Source organism: Salvelinus fontinalis, chromosome 6 (genome assembly GCF_029448725.1).
Source record: "Salvelinus fontinalis isolate EN_2023a chromosome 6, ASM2944872v1, whole genome shotgun sequence".
Lineage (NCBI taxonomy): Eukaryota > Metazoa > Chordata > Actinopteri > Salmoniformes > Salmonidae > Salvelinus > Salvelinus fontinalis.
The window spans coordinates 5755911-5779736 of NC_074670.1; the positions used below are offsets into that span (position 1 = coordinate 5755911).

The 23826-nt window shown below is 42.5% G+C and overlaps 2 protein-coding genes and 1 non-coding gene across 5 annotated transcripts in view; 2 read left to right on the plus strand and 1 right to left on the minus strand.

Annotated features, from left to right (window-relative positions):
* zwilch (zwilch kinetochore protein) overlaps positions 1-23826 on the plus strand; it is a 45880-nt gene that overhangs the window by 16248 nt on the left and 5806 nt on the right. Inside the window, exons 11-17 of the mRNA XM_055924628.1 lie at positions 68-147; positions 1919-2075; positions 2374-2402; positions 4937-5073; positions 5629-5724; positions 9477-9592; positions 14521-14620. Of these exons, the coding sequence (XP_055780603.1) occupies positions 68-147; positions 1919-2075; positions 2374-2402; positions 4937-5073; positions 5629-5724; positions 9477-9592; positions 14521-14615 (710 nt within the window). The 3' untranslated portion in view covers positions 14616-14620. The remainder of the gene's footprint in view (positions 1-67; positions 148-1918; positions 2076-2373; positions 2403-4936; positions 5074-5628; positions 5725-9476; positions 9593-14520; positions 14621-23826) is intronic.
* LOC129858739 (small Cajal body-specific RNA 14) lies at positions 2141-2263 on the plus strand. Its single transcript, XR_008760092.1, has one exon. It is a non-coding gene; the product is annotated as a small Cajal body-specific RNA 14 (non-coding RNA).
* Positions 17491-23826, minus strand: part of lctlb (lactase-like b) — a 32399-nt gene continuing 26063 nt past the window's right edge. For 2 of the 3 annotated variants that reach the window (XM_055924631.1, XM_055924630.1), the window contains one exon: positions 17491-18268. In XM_055924631.1, coding sequence (XP_055780606.1) covers positions 18153-18268 — 116 coding nt within the window. In that variant the 3' untranslated portion in view covers positions 17491-18152. Of the gene's footprint in view, positions 18269-22525; positions 22590-23826 lie in introns of all 3 variants that reach the window. The other variant, XM_055924629.1, reaches the window with a different exon arrangement.

Consider the following 23826-nt stretch of genomic DNA (forward strand, 5'->3'; position numbering starts at 1 on the left):
AACTTGGATGTGGAATCTAGATAACTTTTTGAGCTGTTTTTAATTCATCGCCACTTTTCCATCACAGGCGTGACTTCCTATCAAGATGTCGGAGACTGTCTGAAAATGGTCATCAAAGCTTTACAGTATGGTGACATTAAACCATGGGTAAGTATCGTCCTCAGATCATATCAAGAACATCAGAGACTGTCTGAAACTGATCGTCAAAGCTCTCGACCCGCTCCATTTACCGTCGATGTGAACGGGGCCGTGTTTCGGCCCTGCGTTTCCTGTAGTCCGCAATCACCTCCATTTGTCTTGCTGACGTTGATGGAGAGGTAGTTGTCCTGGCACCACACTGCCAGGTCTCTGACCTCCTCCCTATAGGCTGTCTCATCGTCGTGTTGTCTCCAAACTTAAAGGTGGTGTTGGAGTCGTGCCCGGCCACACAGTCGTTGGTGAACAGGGAGTACAGGAGGGGACTAAGCATGCACCCCTGAGGGACCCCCACGTTGAGGATCAGCATGGCGGATGTGTTGTTGCCTCCCCTCACCACCTGGGGGCAGCCTGTCAGGAAGTCCCAGGGTCCTTAGCTTAGTGATGAGCTTTGAGGGTACTATGGTGTTGAAGGATGAACTGTAGTCAATGAACAACTTTTTAACATAGGTGTTCCTCTTGTCCAGGTGGGAAAGGGCAGTTTGAAGTACAATAGAGATTGCATCATCTGTGAATCTGTTGGGGCGGTATGCGAATTGGAGTGGGTCCAGTGTGTCTGGGATGATGATGGTGTTGATGTGATCAACGACCAGCCTTTCAAAGCTATTCATGGCTACAGATGTGATTGGTACGGGGTGATAATCATTTACACAGGTTACCTTTGCGTTCTTAGGCACAGGGACTATGGTGGTCTGCTTCAAACATATAGGTATTACAGATTGTGTCAGGCAGAAGTTGAAAATATCAGTGAAGACACTTGCCAGCTGGTCAGCGCATGATTGTAAACCATCTGGCCTTGTGAATGTTAACCTTTTTTTAAAGGTCTTACTCACATCGGCTACAGAGAGCGTGATCACACAGTCGTCCTGAACAACTGGTGCTCTCATGTATGGTTCAGTAAATTTAGCTCGTCTAGTTGACTCGCTGCTGGGTTTCTCTTTTGTAATCCGTGATAGTTTGCAAGTCCTGCCACATCCGAAGAGCGTCAGAGCTGGTGTAGTAGGATTTGATGTTAGTCCTGTATTGAAGCTTCGCCTGTTTTGATGGTCTGAGGGATTTCTTGTTTGTCTGGATTAGTGTCCCGCTCCTTGAAAGCGGCAGCTCTAGCCTTTTCGTTTAGTTCAGATGTTGCCTGTAATCCATGGCTTCTGGTTGGGATATGTACGTATGGTCACTGTGGGCACCACGTCGTCGCTAATTGATGAAGCCAGTGACCTGAGGAGGTGTGCTCCTCAATGCCATTGGATGAATCCCGGAACATATTCCAGTCTGTGCTAGAAAAACAGTCCTGTAGCTTAGCATCCTCTTCATCGGACCACTTCCGCATTGTGCGCGTCACTGGTACTTCCTGTTTGAGTTTGTGCTTGTAAGTAGGAATCCGTAAGATAACGTTATGGTCAGATTTGCCAAATCGAGGGCGGGGGAGAGCTTTATATGCACTTCTGTGTTTGGAGTAAAGATGATCTAGAGGGGTTTTTTCGCCTCTAAATCCACAGAAATGATGTCAAACGGATTTCAGTAAAATCACCGGCTACTAGGCGAGCCGCCTCTGGATTAGCAGTTTCTTGTTTGTTTATGGCGCTATACAGCTCGTTGAGGCTGAAATTAGTGCCAGCATCGGTTTGTTGTGGTAAATAAGACAGCTACGGGAATAATGATTGATCAACTTTCTTTTTATAACTGCTGTGTATCTCTCTCCTGATTTTTTTTATTTTTTTTGTAGATTCACAGAGACAGCAGTAGCTCCCTCAGTAAGCTGATCCTTCAGTCATACCACCATCAGATGGATCACGTCTCTCTCACAGGTCTCACACCTGTTCACATGCTGCTGGAGATGGGCCTAGACAAGATGAGGAAGGACTACATCAACTACCTCATAGGTAACACACACACACACTGCTCTGTGATCCATAGGTTCTGTAGGTTCGAATCCCGCTGATAGATTGTGGTTGTTCAGTTAAAAGTGAAACGGTGTACAATTCTCCATGACGCCACGGAGAATGATACTGGTGCTCACCGACAGGAATTAACAAGTTATTGGGATCCCTGTGCGATGGTTCCATACAAAATGCCATCTAATTCTTATCTTACAGTATTTTAAGTTAATTTTACAGTATTTTAAGTTGATGTTTACAGTATTTTAAGTTGATTTTAAAGTTCACGGTTTCTTCTCCTCAGGTCAAGAACTGACCACACTAAACCACCTGGTGAGACGTTTATATTACTTTATTCAGAAAATCATCTCAAACATTTAAAAAAATATATATATATAATTTAAAGCTAGAATCCTTGTTGAAACAATAACAAAATGGACACCCCGTCTTTTTGTTTTGGTAAAAAGCTTTAGGGACGGGCCTGGAGAAATGTAACCACTTTCAAATTCCTAGGCAGAGCTATGGAAGCAAGGACTGACCATCCATTATATAAACATTATAGTTATAACCATGTTATGAGGCTATACAGGACGACCGTCCATGATATCAACATTATAGTTATAACCATGTTATGAGGCTACACAGGAATGACCATCCATGATATCAACATTATAGTTATAACCATGTTATGAGACTATACAGGACTGACCATCCATGATATCAACATTATAGTTATAACCATGTTATGAGACTATACAGGACGACCGTCCATGATATCAACATTATAGTTATAACCATGTTATGAGGCTATACAGGACTGACCATCCATGATATCAACATTATAGTTATAACCATGTTATGAGACTATACAGGACTGACCATCCATGATATCAACATTATAGTTATAACCATGTTATGAGACTATACAGGACTGACCATCCATGATATCAACATTATAGTTATAACCATGTTATGAGACTATACAGGACTGACCATCCATGATATCAACATTATAGTTATAACCATGTTATGAGACTACACAGGACTGACCATCCATGATATCAACATTATAGTTATAACCATGTTATGAGACTATACAGGACTGACCATCCATGATATCAACATTATAGTTATAACCATGTTATGAGACTATACAGGACTGACCGTCCATGATATCAACATTATAGTTATAACCATGTTATGAGACTATACAGGACTGACCATCCATGATATCAACATTATAGTTATAACCATGTTATGAGACTATACAGGACTGACCATCCATGATATCAACATTATAGTTATAACCATGTTATGAGACTATACAGGACTGACCATCCATGATATCAACATTATAGTTATAACCATGTTATGAGGCTATACAGGACTGACCATCCATGATATCAACATTATAGTTATAACCATGTTATGAGACTATACAGGACTGACCATCCATGATATCAACATTATAGTTATAACCATGTTATGAGGCTATACAGGACTGACCATCCATGATATCAACATTATAGTTATAACCATGTTATGAGACTATACAGGACTGACCATCCATGATATCAACATTATAGTTATAACCATGTTATGAGACTATATAGGACTGACCATCCATGATATCAACATTATAGTTATAACCATGTTATGAGACTATACAGGACTGACCATACATTATATCAATATTATAGTTATAACCATGTTATGAGACTATACAGGACTGACCATCCATGATATCAACATTATAGTTATAACCATGTTATGAGACTATACAGGACTGACCATCCATGATATCAACATTATAGTTATAACCAGGTTATGAGACTATACAGGACTGACCATCCATGATATCAACATTATAGTTATAACCATGTTATGAGGCTATACAGGACTGACCATACATTATAGTTATAACCATGTTATGAGGCTATACAGGACTGACCATCCATGATATCAACATTATAGTTATAACCATGTTATGAGACTATACAGGACGACCGTCCATGATATCAACATTATAGTTATAACCATGTTATGAGACTATACAGTATTTGTTTATATTAATTACAAAGATCCGTCTCAGATAAGCTTATATCTTGTCTTCTGTTGGGGTTGAACCAAAGAGTTTATAAACCCAGAGGCGCAACATCGCAAAACTTCCGGGAACGTTTGTGAAACAGACCAGGCCGGCGCTTGAGAAGCTAGTGAGATAAATCTTAACACCTTTTTCCTTTGTTGTTCATTTTCTAATTCTTAAAAACACAGCCTAGATTCGAGGCAATGTCTTTAAAAGTAGTTAAAAATCGAATCAAATTTGATTGGTTTAGCAGATGTTATTGAGGCTGTAGCAAAATGCTTGTTAAACGTGTTACTACTCCAACTTTGTGAACGTGGAAAAACGGACACGTTTTGCAGGTTTTTTTGGGTCAAAAACAATGTTATATCGGCAGCCTGCTCGTCCACAGTTCAACGCGAGATGCCCGTTAGACCCGACGACGTGTTTCCGCTTGTGTGCTTAGCTAGCCGACGTCTCGCCATGACAACGCCAAACAAGTGTGATCGGACATGTCTATTGGAGAAGCCGTTTTAAGCCTGGTCTTCATCACACTGTATTGTCTTTGGTTGAACTAAACCTCGTGAAGTGTTGGATAAAGTTACAATTTATTCAAGAATCAATGGGTATATGTTAATCATTTATTATTTTAATAATAATTAATTATAATAATAATAATTATAATAATAATATTATTTATTATTAATAAGTCTAAAAATGGCTGCTACAACTAAGGATTCTACCTTTTTTTATTATTATGAAGATGTTTACCGTTGAGATTTTCAACTGTTCTTGTCGTCAATAGAGTTACTACCTGAGTACAGTGGAGGATCTTCAGGAGCAGGTGATCAGGTTGAGGAAACTGCACCACCTGCTGGAGATCATGGTGACGTGCAGCACTTTCCTGGGCTTGCCGTACGACAGACTCTTCCTCCTCACACAGTAAGACGTGCTCGCCCTGTCTGTCGGGCCAGGTTAGCCTAGACGCAGGGGTGTCAAACTCATTCCACGGAGGGCCTAGTGACTGCAGGTTTTTGGTTTTTCCTTTCAATAAAGCCCTAGACAACCAGGTGTGGGGAGTTCCTAACTAATTAGTGATGTTAATTCATCAATCAAGTACAAGGGAGGAGCGAAAACCCGCAGACACTCGGCCCCCCGTGGAATGAGTTTGACACCTGTGGCCTAGAGGTTAAGAGCGTGTGGGCCAATAACCAGAATTGGTCGTTGGTTCGAATCCCCAACGAGCCTACGAGGAGAAAATGCTTATGTGTCCTTGAGCAAGGCACTTAATCCTAATTGCTCTGGATAAGGTTAAATTATCATTTATTTTTTAAGGCGAGTCCAAACTCCATGTGTTTGTCCAATTTCCTTACATTTGGTGTGTAAAATAACACAAAACCTTTTTTAACCTCTCTGTAACGTTGTATAGATGTTGATCAGCTGTTTAATGACCCGGGTATAATAAAGCTGTTTCCCTCCCCCCTGTGTGCTTCCTAGGTTGTGTTTGCAGTACTACAAGACGTGTCCCTATGACGAGGACCACGAGTTCAAACTGCAGATCAAACCTACCCTGATCAGCCACTTCTACCAGAAGTATGCCCACAGACCGCTGCTCCTCATTAGTCAAAATGTGTCTTTCCATAAGGTTGTAGAAATTCCCGTAACTTTCCCAAAATTCCCAGATTTTCCAGAAATCTCGTTTTTAGAAGATTTTAAAGAAGGAATTGACAGGAATTGGTCAACCCTGTGGTGCCTGTACAGTCATTGGTCAACCCTGTGGTGCCTGTACAGTCATTGGTCAACCCTGTGGTGCCTGTACAGTCATTGGTCAACCCTGTGGTGCCTGTACAGTCATTGGTCAACCCTGTGGTGCCTGTACAGTCATTGGTCAACCCTGTGGTGCCTGTACAGTCATTGGTCAACCCTGTGGTGCCTGTACAGTCATTGGTCAACCCTGTGGTGCCTGTACAGTCATTGGTCAACCCTGTGGTACCTGTACAGTCATTGGTCAACCCTGTGGTGCCTGTACAGTCATTGGTCAACCCTGTGGTGCCTGTACAGTCATTGGTCAACCCTGTGGTACCTGTACAGTCATTGGTCAACCCTGTGGTGCCTGTACAGTCATTGGTCAACCCTGTGGTACCTGTACAGTCATTGGTCAACCCTGTGGTACCTGTACAGTCATTGGTCAACCCTGTGGTGCCTGTACAGTCATTGGTCAACCCTGTGGTGCCTGTACAGTCATTGGTCAACCCTATGGTGCCTGTACAGTCATTGGTCAAATCAAATCAAAGTATATTTGTCACGTGCGCCGAATACAACAGGTGTAGACCTTACAGTGAAATGCTTACTTACAGGCTCTAACCAACAGTGTGAAGAAAAGGTATGTGTGTGTGTGTGTGTGTGTGTGTGTGTGTGTGTGTGTGTGTGTGTGTGTGTGTGTGTGTGTGTGTGTGTGTGTGTGTGTAAGTAAAGAAATAAAACAACAGTAAAAAGACATTTGAAAATATCATTAGCAAGGCTCCATACAGACACCGTTTAGTCGGACTGATTGAGGTAGCGTGTACATGAATGTATAGTTAAAGTGACTATATGATGAACAGAGAGTAGCAGCAGCGTGGCACAATTGGTTAGGAGACCGTAAAACGGCAGCCATCTTGTATGGCGCCCGGAGGAGTCATTGGTCTAAAATGTCCTGCCGGAATAATAATGTTTTTACTATTCAGTTTAAACGTATTGCTGACTAGTATGTTTATTGGTTTACTGAGTTTCCACCCCCTTCCTGGAGGTGTCCAGGGTTACTAATGTACCCAGCTACCCTTCCTGGGGGTGTCCTGGGTTACTAATGTACCCAGCTACTCTTCCTGTGGGTGTCCTGGGTTACTAATGTACCCAGCTACTCTTCCTGGGGGTGTCCAGGGTTACTAATGTACCCAGCTACTCTTCCTGGGGGTGTCCAGGGTTACTAATGTACCCAGCTACTCTTCCTGGGGGTGTCCTGGGTTACTAATGTACCCAGCTACTCTTCCTGGGGGTGTCCAGGGTTACTAATGTACCCAGCTACCCTTCCTGGGGGTGTCCAGGGTTACTAATGTACCCAGCTACTCTTCCTGGGGGTGTCCAGGGTTACTAATGTACCCAGCTACTCTTCCTGGGGGTGTCCAGGGTTACTAATGTACCCAGCTACTCTTCCTGGGGGTGTCCAGGGTTACTAATGTACCCAGCTACTCTTCCTGGGGGTGTCCAGGGTTACTAATGTACCCAGCTACCCTTCCTGGGGGTGTCCAGGGTTACTAATGTACCCAGCTACTCTTCCTGGGGGTGTCCAGGGTTACTAATGTACCCAGCTACTCTTCCTGGGGGTGTCCAGGGTTACTAATGTACCCAGCTACTCTTCCTGGGGGTGTCCAGGGTTACTCATGTACCCTTTGTATTTATTATGGAACCCCATTAGTTCCTGCCAAGGCAGCAGTTACTCTTCCTGGGGTTTATTATGGATCCCCATTAGTTCCTGCCAAGGCAGCAGCTACTCTTCCTGGGGTTTATTATGGATCCCCATTAGTTCCTGCCAAGGCAGCAGTTACTCTTCCTGGGGTTTATTATGGATCCCCATTAGTTCCTGCCAAGACAGCAGCTACTCTTCCTGGGGTTTATTATGGATCCCCATTAGTTCCTGCCAAGGCAGCAGCTACTCTTCCTGGGGCTTATTATGGATCCCCATTAGTTCCTGCCAAGGCAGCATCTACTCTTCCTGGGGTTTATTATGGATCCTCGTTAGTTCCTGCCAAGGCAGCAGCTACTCTTCCTGGGGTTTATTATGGATCCTCGTTAGTTCCTGCCAAGGCAGCAGCTACTCTTCCTGGGGTTTATTATGGATCCCCATTAGTTCCTGCCAAGGCAGCAGCTACTCCTCCTGGGGTTTATTATGGATCCCCATTAGTTCCTGCCAAGGCAGCAGCTACTCTTCCTGGGGTTTATTATGGATCCCCATTAGTTCCTGCCAAGGCAGCAGCTACTCTTCCTGGGGTTTATTATGGATCCCCATTAGTTCCTGCCAAGGCAGCAGTTACTCTTCCTGGGGTTTATTATGGATCCCCATTAGTTCCTGCCAAGGCAGCAGTTACTCTTCCTGGGGTTTATTATGGATCTCCATTAGTTCCTGCCAAGGCAGCAGCTACTCTTCCTGGGGTTTATTATGGATCCCCATTTGTTCCTGCCAAGACAGCAGCTACTCTTCCTGGGGTTTATTATGGATCCCCATTAGTTCCTGCCAAGGCAGCAGCTACTCTTCCTGGGGTTTATTATGGATCCCCATTATTTCCTGCCAAGGCAGCAGCTACTCTTCCTGGGGTTTATTATGGATCCCCATTAGTTCCTGCCAAGGCAGCAGCTACTCTTCCTGGGGTTTATTATGGATCCCCATTTAGTTCCTGTCAAGGCAGCAGCTACTCTTCCTGGGGTTTATTATGGATCCCCATTAGTTCCTGCCAAGGCAGCAGCTACTCTTCCTGTGGTTTATTATGGATCCCCATTAGTTCCTGCCAAGGCAGCAGCTACTCTTCCTGGGGTTTATTACGGATCCCCATTAGTTCCTGTCAAGGCAGCAGCTACTCTTCCTGGGGTTTATTATGGATCCCCATTAGTTCCTGTCAAGGCAGCAGCTACTCTTCCTGGGGTTTATTATGGATCGCCATTAGTTCCTGCCATGGCAGCAGCTTCTCTTCCTGGGGTTTATTATGGATCCCCATTAGTTCCTGCCAAGGCAGCAGCTACTCTTCCTGGGGTTTATTATGGATCCCCATTAGTTCCTGTTGCCAAGGCAGCAGCTACTCTTCCTGGGGTTTATTATGGATCCCCGTTAGTTCCTGCCAAGGCAGCAGCTACTCTTCCTGGGGTTTATTATGGATCCCCATTAGTTCCTGCCAAGGCAGCAGCTACTCTTCCTGGGGTTTATTATGGATCCCCATTAGTTCCTGCCAAGGCAGCAGCTACTCTTCCTGGGGTTTATTATGGATCCCCATTAGTTCCTGCCAAGGCAGCAGCTACTCTTCCTGGGGTTTATTATGGATCTCCATTAGTTCCTGTCAAGGCAGCAGCTACTCTTCCTGGGGTTTATTATGGATCCCCATTAGTTCCTGCCAAGGCAGCAGCTACTCTTCCTGGGGTTTATTATGGATCCCCATTAGTTCCTGCCAAGGCAGCAGCTACTCTTCCTGGGGTTTATTATGGATCCCCATTAGTTCCTGCCAAGGCAGCAGCTAGTCTTCCTGGGGTTTATTATGGATCCCCATTAGTTCCTGTCAAGGCAGCAGCTACTTGTAATGTACTGTATGTTGTTCCCCCAGAGAGCAGGCGGTGTCCTGGGGTGTGGAGGTGTCTAGCGGTAATGGCCCCAGAGAGGTGAAGACGTCCTGGCTGCTGAGTGACAAGCCCCTGGTGGAACACATCGTCTTTGAAACAGGTGAGATACTACCCCCCCCCCCCCCCCCCATGCTCCAGTCATATATCATCAAAGGTCCTCAGTTTTTTCCACTAGCACATGGAGTAGGCAGCCAAGTGGAAGCCACCGGCCAGGTGGAAACGGTAGCCGGCCAGGTGGAAACGGTAGCCGGGCCAGGTGGAAAACGGTAGCCGGGCCAGGTGGAAACGGTAGCCGGGCCAGGTGGAAACGGTAGCCGGCCAGGTGGAAACGGTAGCCGGGCCAGGTGGGAAACGGTAGCCGGGCCAGGTGGGAAACGGTAGCCGGGCCAGGTGGAAAACGGTAGCCGGGCCAGGAGGAAAACGGTAGCCGGGCCAGGAGGAAAACGGTAGCCGGGCCAGGTGGAAAACGGTAGCCGGGCCAGGTGGGAAACGGTAGCCGGGCCAGGTGGGAAACGGTAGCCGGCCAGGTGGGAAACGGTAGCCGGCCAGGTGGGAAACGGTAGCCGGCCAGGTGGGAAACGGTAGCCGGCCAGGTGGGAAACGGTAGCCGGCCAGGTGGGAAACGGTCGCCGGCCAGGTGTGTCCTGGAACAAGCTCTATTTTGGTGGCCTCTGATGCATTCTAATGCTAGATAGTTACTGGTTGACAATACAATCAGGACACTGATCATATTTTTTTGTAAACCCGTTTACAGTGTTAGTTTCATCTGCTGTTGTATAATATGATATAAAACCCAGGGGAAACCATCATTCTGACTGCTTTGGGACCGTTAAAGAATCCTTTACGAGTCTGCTGACTTCCGCATTTTGTCAGCCATCTATAATACAGGTATGATTGAAGAATGTAACCGGTGTTAAACAATTTACAATGGCCCTTTGATCAATTCTGAACATTAAAAAAAACGACAAAAAATCTGAAGTTTAGCGCCAAAAGGAGCCCATATTCAATATTCTCCAATGGGTGATCTGTTTTCGTGTTTCCCCGCCCATTGAGTGCTGTCAATCAATATCACCCAACATACCAGTTACAGCCAATCAGAGCTGTCTGCCTAACTATTGGCTCTTTCACCAGATGAGATCACGACACTGCCTGATAGACATAACTGAGTCCTTTGGTTTATCAGAAACTTTATCCCATCAACATCTAGCCTGCAACATCGCTTGTTTCGTAGTCTGCTGGGCATCGTGATCTACTTTTACGTAATAATGTTGGGTTGCTAAGCAATGGTAATGATGCGCTCGCTCTCGCTCTCAGAGAGAGAGCGGCTGACATATTGTAAGACTCCAGTCACCCACGTCGTAGACTTCTCTCTACTACCGCACGGTAAGCGGTACCGGAGCGCCAAGTCTGGGTCCAAAAGGCTCCTTAACAGCTTCTACCCCCCCCCCAAGCCATAAGACTGCTGAACAATTAATCAAATGGCCAGCCGGGCTATTTACATTGGTGCAGTTTGTTATAGGGACCGGTCCTCTACTGATGGGGGGGGGGGGCGAGAGAGAGACTTCTCTGTAAAAGCTAGTCAGCTGATATATGCAATCCATAAAAGGTTTCCTATGTCTGTTGAAACAGACAGGGAAGTAGAAATTAATGAATGTGTTGCAGGTGAACTGTGTTCTAAGTACAATTGTGTTCCATTATTTAAACCATTTGATGTTTTGATTTTAGGCTAATCTTCAAGCACTTAAAATAAACTTTTAGCAACCTTTTAATTGGAATAAAAGTGCGTCGGAAGATTATAACTGTGTTTGTAAAAAAAAAAAAAATTATAGTGTCTTAGGAAGAGTAAATCTGGACCCTTGTAAGAATCTAGATAACTAGCCCTGCAAATAGGCTAAGTGGATTTCAACTCATCGTTACAACATTATATGGGACGTGTAAATTCATGCTCTCTCCCTCGGTGTAAAGACGTTTTAGACTGCAACAACGGTGCAACAGGTGCCGAGAGGCGGGACAGACGGCAGACTGTCACACCAGCAGCGTTTTCCCCTTGTTATCGCTCACTTTGTGGAAATCGGCATTTATTTCCAATGACAAAAAAAAAAAAAAAAAAATCTGTGTTACCAGAACAAAGTTCCTCGTTACACACACACACGTGTGTCGTCATCAATGCGTCGTTCTACCTTCTGCACAGACACACACCTTTTTTTCTCTCCATTCTCAAGATAGAAGGGAACGGTCACGTGAGCCAGCGAGAATTGGAACCTCTTGCGATTCTAGAACTTGGACGACGCCATTTTGGAACGTGATGCAACGCGAACGGTAGAAAAGATTTCATTGATTTTTCGAAAAAGGAACCACGCACTCAATGGCTGACGGAAATGCCAGATGGCTTTATTGTTAGGTTCTGAATATCAGAGTAAGAAATTGACGGACACTATGAAAGCTCCAACAAAGTTCATTCATTCCAAAGGATCGAACGGCTGAACAGGCAAAGACATGGTTCCAACCCGTGGTAGTATATATTTATACCCCATTTTGAGGTGGAATCTCCTCCTTTTCTCTAAACGTTACATCTTTGTCGCTAGGCAGGAAATTGAGTCACACACACGGGTAATAAACTGTTCCTTCTCCCTTAATGTAACCTGACCTGGACCCCTTTCCTCACTAAACCACATCGCTCAACCCTCATCAGTGCCTTGCCGAGATGTGATCGTCTTTCCTTCACTCAGTACATATTCAACATTCATTGACCCCCCCCCCCCCCCCTCCTAAAAGATACCCATTAACTTCTGGTGTAAACCCCCCACCATACACCTTCCTCCTACAGATACCCATTAACTTCTGGTGTGGATACCCATTAACATCTGGTGTGGATACCCATTAACATCTGGTGTGGATACCCATTAACATCTGGTGTGGATACCCATTAACATCTGGTGTGGATACCCATTAACTTCTGGTGTGGATACCCATTAACATCTGGTGTGGATACCCATTAACATCTGGTGTGGATACCCATTAACTTCTGGTGTGGATACCCATTAACTTCTGGTGTAAACCCTAGACTACGGCACGCCTCATGTCTCGAGTATAACTGATGATTTAACAATATTTTAAAAGTTTAGAAATCTGAACCTATCACTGTAGTGTAACAAGGTCGTTAGTCTCCACATCTCCACAGTCTCGTTGACAGATGCTGCTACTACCATTTTATGTTACGTCTGTCCGTGAGATATTAACTCATGTATGGATTATGGAATAAGCGCTTGGAGATTTCTGTAATGAAACGCACTTTTAGAAGTTAAATTTATTGTTAACCCCTGCTTATAATTGTATTTTCCGTGATGCCATCTTTTGTTGTAACTCGTTTCTTATTATGTATAGTAAAGTTTTCACATCCCTTTTTTTCTAAATGTGTTACAGCCTGAATTTAAAATGGATAAAATTGAGATTAGTACCTGATCTTCACACAATACCCCTTATTTTATTTTGTTATTATTATTATTTTTTACAAATGTATAAAAAATGAAAAGCTAAAATGTCTTGAGTCAATAAGTATTAAACCCCTTTGTTATATCAAGCCTAAATAAGTTCAGGAGTAAACATTGGCTTAACAAGTCACATAATAAGTTGCACGGACTCACTCTGTGTGCAGTAAGTGTTTAACATGATTTCTGAATGACTACCTCATCTCTGTACCCCACACACACACAATTTTCTGTAAGGTCCCTCAGTCGAGAAGTGAATTTCAACCACAAAGACCAAGGAGGTTTTCCAATGCCTCACAAAGAAGCGCACCTATTGGTAGATTGGTAAAAAAAAAAAAAAAAAGCAGACATTGAATCTCCCTTTGAGCATGGTGAAGTTATTAATTACACTTTGGATGGTGTATCAATACACCCAGTCACTACAAAGATACAGGCGTCCTTCCTAACTCAGTTGCCAGAGAGGAAGGAAACCGCTCAGGGATTTCACCATGAGGCCAATGGTGACTTTAAAACATTTACAGAGTTTAACGACTGTGATAGGAGAAAACTGAGGATGGATCAACAACATTGTAGTTACTCCACAATACTAACCTAATTGACAGTGAAAAGGAAGCCTGTACAGAATAAAAAATATTCCAAAACATGCATCCTGTTTGCCATACGGCACTAAATTATAACTGCAGAAAATATGGCAAAGAAATTAACTTTATGTATTGAATACAAAATGTTGTGTTTGGGGCAAATCCAACGCATCACTGAGTACCACTCTTCATATTTTCAAGCATAGTGGTGGCTGCATCATGTTATGGGTATACTTGTCACCGGCAAGGACTACAGAGTTTTGTCAGGATAAAAAAAAAAAGAAACGGAATCGACCTAAGCACAGACAAAATCATAGAGGAAATCCTGGTTGTCGGTTTTCCAACAAACTGGGAGACAAATTCACCTTTTCAGCAGGACAAGGCCAAATCTACGCCGGAGTACTAAGATGACATTGGACGTTCCTGAGTGGCCTAGTTATAGATTAGTTAAATCGGCTTGAAAATCGATAGCAAAACTTGAACAAGTCTGTCTAGCATTGATCAACAACCAACTTGACAGAGCTTGTAGAATTTTTAAAAAAGAATAATGGGCAAATATTGTACAATCCAGGTGTGGAAAGCTCTTAGAGACTCACCCAGAAAGACTCACAGCTGTAATCACTGCCAAAGGTGATTCTACCCAATATTGACTCAGGGGTGGGAATACTTTATGTAAATTATATATTTCTGTCTTACATTTTCAATACATATGAAAAAAATGTCTAAAAACATGTTTTCACTTTGTCATTATTGGGTATTGTGATGTCATAATGGGGTATTGTGTGTAGATTGGATGATAAATCAATTTTAATACACGTTGAATTCAGGCTGTAACACAATATGGAATAAGTCGAGGGGTATGAATACTTTCTGGAGGCACTTGTATTTTCAGAATTGCGAAAGAAGGATTTTCCCTGTGAAGTCTTCCCTTTTGCAAATGAAGGTTAAATGTGTTGCAGACTTCCATAATGAGATGACGGTGAACGGTGACGGTGAAGAGGCTGCCTATTTCACCACCATGGTGTGTTGCAGCCTGGTCAACTTTGCTGCTTAGATCCAGTAAGTCAAACATCGCTATAGACATGAAAGTATGTTGTTTTTTTACTTTTACTTTTTATTTGTATTTTTATTACATTTTTTTTTTTTAAACAACACAATTTGAATTGTTTCTAATGTAAAATATCCCATCATCCATGTCGCTACTCTTATGTCCCCGCTGTGTGTGAACATGTCAACATGCATTACCTTGAAGTCTCAACTGAATCAGTTGAGGGAATGGTCTGTACAATAAGATAAATTATTATGGATAAAGCAAACGGCTTAATTAACTTCACATCAAACTTTAATTTCTTTCATTAATCTGGTTGAGAAGTTGGAATTGCTAGGTCCATGGGGTTATACAAAGCATGTGTGTAGTAGTAGTAATAATAGTAGTACTAGTTGTGTGTAGTAGTAGTACAAGTTGTGAGTAGTAGTAGTAGTATATCTAGGTGAGTAGTAGCTGTGTGTAGTAGTAGTAGTATATCTAGGTGTGTAGTAGTAGTATATCTAGGTGTGTAGTAGTATATCTAGGTGTGTAGTAGTATATCTAGGTGTGTAGTAGTAGTAGTATATCTAGGTGTGTAGTAGTAGTATATCTAGGTGTGTAGTAGTATATCTAGGTGTGTAGTAGTAGTAGTATATCTAGGTGTGTAGTAGTAGTATATCTAGGTGTGTAGTAGTAGTAGTATATCTAGGTGTGTAGTAGTATATCTAGGTGTGTAGTAGTAGTAGTATATCTAGGTGTGTAGTAGTAGTATATCTAGGTGTGTAGTAGTAGTAGTATATCTAGGTGTGTAGTAGTAGTATATCTAGGTGTGTAGTAGTAGTAGTAGTATATCTAGGTGTGTAGTAGTAGTAGTAGTAGTATATCTAGGTGTGTAGTAGTATATCTAGTGGTGTGTAGTAGTAGTATATCTAGTGGTGTGTAGTAGTAGTATTAGTTGTGTGTAGTAGTAGTATATCTAGTTGTGTAGTAGTACAAGTTGTGTGTGTAGTAGTATATCTAGTTGTGTGTAGTAGTAGTAGTATATCTAGTTGTGTGTAGTAGTACTAGTGTGTGTGTGTGTAGTAGTACTAGTGTGTGTGTAGTAGTATATCTAGTTGTGTGTAGTAGTACTAGTGTGTGTGTGTGTAGTAGTATATCTAGTTGTGTGTAGTAGTAGTTGTAGAAGTACTAGTGTGTGTGTGTAGTAGTAGTACTAGTGTGTGTGTGTAGTAGTAGTACTAGTGTGTGTGTGTAGTAGTAGTACTAGTGTGTGTGTGTAGTAGTAGTACAAGTGTGTGTGTGTAGTATATCTAGTTGTGTGTAGTACTAGTGTGTAGTAGTAGTATATCTAGTTGTGTGTAGTAGTAGTATATCTAGTTGTGTGTAGTAGTAGTAGTATATCTAGTTGTGTGTAGTAGTAGTATATCTAGTTGTGTGTAGTAGTAGTAGTAGTAGTATATCTAGTTGTGTGTAGTAGTAGTAGTAGTATATCTAGTTGTGTGTAGTAGTAGTAGTAGTATATCTAGTTGTGTGTAGTAGTAGTAGTAGTATATCTAGTTGTGTGTAGTAGTAGTAGTATATCTAGTTGTGTGTAGTATATCTAGTTGTGTGTAGTAGTATATCTAGTTGTGTGTAGTAGTAGTAGTATATCTAGTTGTGTGTAGTAGTATATCTAGTTGTGTGTAGTAGTATATCTAGTTGTGTGTAGTAGTATATCTAGTTGTGTGTAGTAGTATATCTAGTTGTGTGTAGTAGTAGTAGTATAAGTGTGTGTGTGTAGTATATCTAGTTGTGTGTAGTATATCTAGTTGTGTGTAGTACTAGATCTAGTTGTGTGTAGTACTAGTGTGTAGTAGTAGTATATCTAGTTGTGTGTAGTAGTAGTATATCTAGTTGTGTGTAGTAGTAGTATATCTAGTTGTGTGTAGTAGTAGTATATCTAGTTGTGTGTAGTAGTAGTAGTATATCTAGTTGTGTGTAGTAGTAGTAGTATATCTAGTTGTGTGTAGTATATCTAGTTGTGTGTAGTAGTATATCTAGTTGTGTGTAGTAGTATATCTAGTTGTGTGTAGTAGTATATCTAGTTGTGTGTAGTAGTATATCTAGTTGTGTGTAGTAGTATATCTAGTTGTGTGTAGTAGTATATCTAGTTGTGTGTAGTAGTAGTAGTATATCTAGTTGTGTGTAGTAGTAGTAGTATATCTAGTTGTGTGTAGTAGTAGTAGTAGTAGTATATCTAGTTGTGTGTAGTAGTAGTAGTAGTATATCTAGTTGTGTGTAGTAGTAGTATATCTAGTTGTGTGTAGTAGTAGTAGTATATCTAGTTGTGTGTAGGAGTAGTAGTATATCTAGTTGTGTGTAGGAGTAGTATTATATCTAGTTGTGTGTAGGAGTAGTAGTATATCTAGTTGTGTGTAGGAGTAGTAGTATATCTAGTTGTGTGTAGGAGTAGTATATCTAGTTGTGTGTAGGAGTAGTATATCTAGTTGTGTAGGAGTAGTATATCTAGTTGTGTAGTAGTAGTAGTATATCTAGTTGTGTGTAGTATATCTAGTTGTGTGTAGTATATCTAGTTGTGTGTAGTAGTATATCTAGTTGTGTGTAGTAGTAGTATTATATCTAGTTGTGTAGTAGTAGTAGTATTATATCTAGTTGTGTAGTAGTAGTAGTATATCTAGTTGTGTTGTAGTAGTATATCTAGTTGTGTAGTAGTAGTATATCTAGTTGTGTAGTAGTAGTATATCTAGTTGTGTGTAGTATATCTAGTTGTGTGTAGTAGTATATCTAGTTGTGTGTAGTAGTATATCTAGTTGTGTGTAGTAGTAGTATTATATCTAGTTGTGTAGTAGTAGTAGTATTATATCTAGTTGTGTAGTAGTATATCTAGTTGTGTAGTAGTAGTAGTATATCTAGTTGTGTGTAGTATATCTAGTTGTGTGTAGTAGTATATCTAGTTGTGTGTAGTAGTAGTATTATATCTAGTTGTGTAGTAGTAGTAGTATTATATCTAGTTGTGTAGTAGTAGTAGTATATCTAGTTGTGTAGTAGTAGTATATCTAGTTGTAGTAGTATATCTAGTTGTGTAGTAGTAGTATATCTAGTTGTGTAGTAGTAGTATATCTAGTTGTGTAGTAGTAGTATATCTAGTTGTGTAGTAGTAGTATATCTAGTTGTGTGTAGTAGTATATCTAGTTGTGTAGTAGTAGTAGTATATCTAGTTGTGTGTAGTATATCTAGTTGTGTGTAGTAGTATATCTAGTTGTGTAGTAGTAGTAGTAGTATTATATCTAGTTGTGTAGTAGTAGTATTATATCTAGTTGTGTAGTAGTAGTATTATATCTAGTTGTGTAGTAGTAGTATATCTAGTTGTGTTGTAGTAGTATATCTAGTTGTGTAGTAGTAGTATATCTAGTTGTGTGTAGTAGTAGTATATCTAGTTGTGTGTAGTAGTAGTATATCTAGTTGTGTGTAGTAGTAGTAGTATATCTAGTTGTGTGTAGTAGTAGTAGTATATCTAGTTGTGTGTAGTAGTAGTATATCTAGTTGTGTGTAGTAGTAGTATATCTAGTTGTGTCTCCGTAGCAGGAACATGAGGAAGACAGCCGAGAGGAGAATACACAGGGTGCACACAGTGGGAACCACGACCTCAGTTACCATCTCCATATGGCTGGTCAGGGGGTCTGCAACACACATCAGCCATTTTACACAGATTACTTTCACATTTAAGCAGTCTTTATAAATGCTCAAGCGAGCACAGCACTCAAAGGGTTAATCATTTCCCCCCAAAGTATAATCTTATATATTAATGGGTTTTTTTCTAATCGTGTATCAAGTCTTTTAATATATTATGAATTTTCTTACCGTGTATAAGTCTTAGTATATTGGCAGCAGTACTCCGCTGTTCCTCTAATGAAGAGACAAAAACATTATGGAGCGTTGAACCCAGAAAGAGGCACGTTAACCCTTTGAGAACCGTAATGCTGTGTTAAAACCTCCAGGAGGGGGTCTCTCTCCAGGAACAGGGTTGGAGTTAAAACCTACAGGAGGGTATCTCTCCAGGAACAGGGTTGGAGTGTAAACCTCCAGGAGGGTATCTCTCCAGGAGTTAAAACCTACAGGAGGGTATCTCTCCAGGAACAGGGTTTGAGTGTAAACCTCCAGGAGGGTATCTCTCCAGGAACAGGGTTGGAGTTAGATACCCTCCTGTAGGTTTTCTCTAGGAACAGGGTTGGAGTTAAAACCTACAGGAGGGTATCTCTCCAGGAACAGGGTTGGGGTTAAAACCTACAGGAGGGTATCTCTCTAGGAACAGGGTTGGAGTTAAAACCTACAGGAGGGTTTCTCTCCAGCAACAGGGTTGGTGTTAAAACCTACAGGAGGGTCTCTCTCCAGGAACAGGGTTGGAGTTAAAACCTACAGGAGGGTCTCTCTCCAGGAACAGGGTTGGAGTTAAAACCTCCAGGAGGGTTTCTCTCCAGGAACAGGGTTGGAGTTAAAACCTACAGGAGGGTTTCTCTCCAGGAACAGGGTTGGAGTTAAAACCTACAGGAGGGTATCTCTCCATGAACAGGGTTGGAGTTAAAACCTCCAGGAGGGTATCTCTCCAGGAACAGGGTCGGAGTTAAAACCTACAGGAGGGTATCTCTCCAGGAACAGGGTCGAAGTTAAAACCTCCAGGAGGGTATCTCTAGGAACAGGGTTGGAGTTAAAACCTACAGGAGGGTATCTCTCCAGGAACAGGGTCGGAGTTAAAACCTACAGGAGGGTATCTCTCCAGGAACAGGGTCGGAGTTAAAACCTCCAGGAGGGTTTCTCTCCAGGAACAGGGTTGGAGTTAAAACCTCCAGGAGGGTATCTCTCCAGGAACAGGGTTGGAGTTAAAACCTCCAGGAGGGTATCTCTCCAGGAACAGGGTCGGAGTTAAAACCTCCAGGAGGGTATCTCTCCAGGAACAGGGTCGGAGTTAAAACCTCCAGGAGGGTATCTCTCCAGGAACAGGGTTGGAGTTAAAACCTCCAGGAGGGTATCTCTCCAGGAACAGGGTCGGAGTTAAAACCTACAGGAGGGTATCTCTCCAGGAACAGGGTTGGAGTTAAAACCTCCAGGAGGGTATCTCTCCAGGAACAGGGTCGGAGTTAAAACCTACAGGAGGGTATCTCTCCAGGAACAGGGTCGAAGTTAAAACCTCCAGGAGGGTTTCTCTCTAGGAACAGGGTTGGAGTTAAAACCTCCAGGAGGGTATCTCTCCAGGAACAGGGTTGGAGTTAAAACCTCCAGGAGGGTTTCTCTCCAGGAACAGGGTTGGAGTTAAAACCTACAGGAGGGTATCTCTCCATGAACAGGGTTGGAGTTAAAACCTCCAGGAGGGTATCTCTCTAGGAACAGGGTCGGAGTTAAAACCTCCAGGAGGGTATCTCTCTAGGAACAGGGTTGGAGTTAAAACCTACAGGAGGGTATCTCTCCAGGAACAGGGTCGGAGTTAAAACCTACAGGAGGGTATCTCTCTAGGAACAGGGTTGGAGTTAAAACCTACAGGAGGGTATCTCTCCAGGAACAGGGTTGGAGTTAAAACCTACAGGAGGGTATCTCTCCAGGAACAGGGTTGGAGTTAAAACCTCCAGGAGGGTATCTCTCCAGGAACAGGGTCGGAGTTAAAACCTACAGGAGGGTATCTCTCCAGGAACAGGGTTGGAGTTAAAACCTACAGGAGGGTATCTCTCCAGGAACAGGGTTGGAGTGTAAACCTACAGGAGGGTATCTCTCTAGGAACAGGGTTGGAGTTAAAACCTACAGGAGGGTCTCTCTCCAGGAACAGGGTTGGGGTTAAAACCTACAGGAGGATATCTCTCTAGGAACAGGGTTGGAGTTAAAACCTACAGGAGGGTTTCTCTCCAGGAACAGGGTCGGAGTTAAAACCTCCAGGAGGGTATCTCTCCAGGAACAGGGTCGAAGTTAAAACCTCCAGGAGGATATCTCTCTAGGAACAGGGTCGGAGTTAAAACCTCCAGGAGGGTATCTCTCCAGGAACAGGGTCGGAGTTAAAACCTACAGGAGGGTATCTCTCCATGAACAGGGTCGGAGTGCACTGCTCTACTTCAAACCTCCCTATACTTAGGCTACTATACAGTGGGGAGAACAAGTATATGATACTCTGCCGATTTTGCAGGTTTTCCTACTTACAAAGCAGGTAGAGGTCTGTGATTTTTTTATCATAGGTACACTTCAACTGTGAGAGACGGAATCTAAAACAAAAATCCAGAAAATCACATTGTAGTATTTTTAAGTAATTAATTTGCATTTTATTGCATGACATAAGTATTTGATACATCAGAAAAGCAGAACTTAATATTTGGTACAGAAACCTTTGTTTGCAATTACAGAGATCATACGTTTCCTGTAGTTCTTGACCAGGTTTGCACACACTGCAGCAGGGATTTTGGCCCACTCCTCCATGCAGACCTTCAGGTTTCGGGGCCGTCGCTGGGCAATACGGACTTCAGCTCCCTCCAAAGGTCTTCTATTGGGTTCAAGTCTGGAGACTGGCTAGGCCACTCCAGGACCTTAAGATGCTTCTTACGGAGCCACTCCTTAGTTGCCCTGGCTGTGTGTTTCGGGACGTTGTCATGCTGAAAAACCCAGCCACGACCCATCTTCAATGCTCTTACTGAGGGAAGGAGGTTGTTGGCCAAGATCTCGCGATACATGGCCCCATCCATCCTCCCCTCAATACGGTGGAGTCGCCCTGTCACCTTTGCAGAAAAGCATCCCCAAAGAATGATGTTTCCTCCTCCATGCTTCACGGTTGGGATGGTGTTCTTGGGGTTGTACTCATCCTTCTTCCTCCAAACACGGCGAGTGGAGTTTAGACCAAAAAGCTCTATTTTTGTCTCATCAGACCACATGACCTTCTCCCATTCCTCCTCTGGATCATCCAGATGGTCATTGGCAAACTTCAGACGGGCCTGGACATGCGCTGGCTTGAGCAGGGGGACCTTGCGTGCGCTGCAGGATTTTAATCCATGACGGCGTAGTGTGTTACTAATGGTTTTCTTTGAGACTGTGGTCCCAGCTCTCTTCAGGTCATTGACCAGGTCCTGCCGTGTAGTTCTGGGCTGATCCCTCACCTTCCTCATGATCATTGATGCCCCACGAGGTGAGATCTTGCATGGAGCCCCAGACCGAGGGTGATTGACCGTCATCTTGAACTTCTTCCATTTTCTAATAATTGCGCCAACAGTTGTTACCTTCTCACCAAGCTGCTTGCCTATTGTCCTGTAGCCCATCCCAGCCTTGTGCAGGTCTACAATTTTATCCCTGATGTCCTTACACAGCTCTCTGGTCTTGGCCATTGTGGAGAGGTTGGAGTCTGTTTGATTGAGTGTGTGGACAGGTGTCTTTTATACAGGTAACGAGCTCAAACAGGTGCAGTTAATACAGGTAATGAGTGGAGAACAGGAGGGCTTCTTAAAGAAAAACTAACATGTCTGTGAGAGCCGGAATTCTTACTGGTTGGTAGGTTTTCAAATACTTATGTCATGCAATAAAATGCAAATTATTACTTAAAAATCATACAATGTGATTTTCTGATTTTCTGGTACAATATACATATAATATATATTTTAGATTCCGTCTCTCACAGTTGAAGTGATGATATGATAAAAATTACAAACCTCTACATGCTTTGTAAGTAGGAAACACTGCCGATTTTGCAGGTTATCAAATATGTGTTCTCCCCACTGTATATTGATAATCATCATTTAAATTTAATTTAATTGTAATAGGATAAGAACTGACAAGTGATTTTATATATTCATATTTATTTGTTTATCACTCAATCTAGGTATAAGTTATATGAGGCAGAATCTGTATTTGTTTTCCCCACCTGGTCCCTTCTTATTGAACACCAGTTTTAAAGGGATGTTTTAATGTGAACTGACCTGCAGCCAGGAGCTGGTTACTGGAAGAGCAGGTCTCTGTGGCCTTCCTCTTCCAATTCTCTACCTGTACGAGGGTTCAGGGTTTAATATAGGATACACACTGGGAGGGTTAATATAGGATATACACTGGGAGGGTTAATATAGGATACACACTGGGAGGGTTAATATAGGATACACACTGGGAGGGTTAATATAGGATACACACTGGGAGGGTTAATATAGGATACACACTGGGAGGGTTAATATAGGATACACACTGGGAGGGTTAATATAGGATACACACTGGGAGGGTTAATATAGGATACACACTGGGAGGGTTTATTAAGGATACACACTGGGAGGGTTTATATAGGATACACACTGGGAGGGTTAATATAGGATACACACTGGGAGGGTTAATATAGGATACACACTGGGAGGGTTAATATAGGATACACACTGGGAGGGTTAATATAGGATACACACTGGGAGGGTTAATATAGGATACACACTGGGAGGGTTAATATAGGATACACACTGGGAGGGTTTATTAAGGATACACACTGGGAGGGTTAATATAGGATATACACTGGGAGGGTTAATATAGGATACACACTGGGAGGGTTAATATAGGATACACACTGGGAGGGTTAATATAGGATACACACTGGGAGGGTTAATATAGGATACACACTGGGAGGGTTAATATAGGATACACACTGGGAGGGTTAATATAGGATACACACTGGGAGGGTTAATATAGGATACACACTGGGAGGGTTAATATAGGATACACACTGGGAGGGTTAATATAGGATACACACTGGGAGGGTTAATATAGGATACACACTGGGAGGGTTAATATAGGATACACACTGGGAGGGTTAATATAGGATACACACTGGGAGGGTTAATATAGGATACACACTGGGAGGGTTTATTAAGGATACACACTGGGAGGGTTAATATAGGATACACACTGGGAGGGTTAATATAGGATACACACTGGGAGGGTTAATATAGGATACACACTGGGAGGGTTAATATAGGATACACACTGGGAGGGTTAATATAGGATACACACTGGGAGGGTTAATATAGGATACACACTGGGAGGGTTAATATAGGATACACACTGGGAGGGTTAATATAGGATACACACTGGGAGGGTTAATATAGGATACACACTGGGAGGGTTTATTAAGGATACACACTGGGAGGGTTAATATAGGATACACACTGGGAGGGTTAATATAGGATACACACTGGGAGGGTTAATATAGGATACACACTGGGAGGGTTCAGGGTTAATATAGGATACA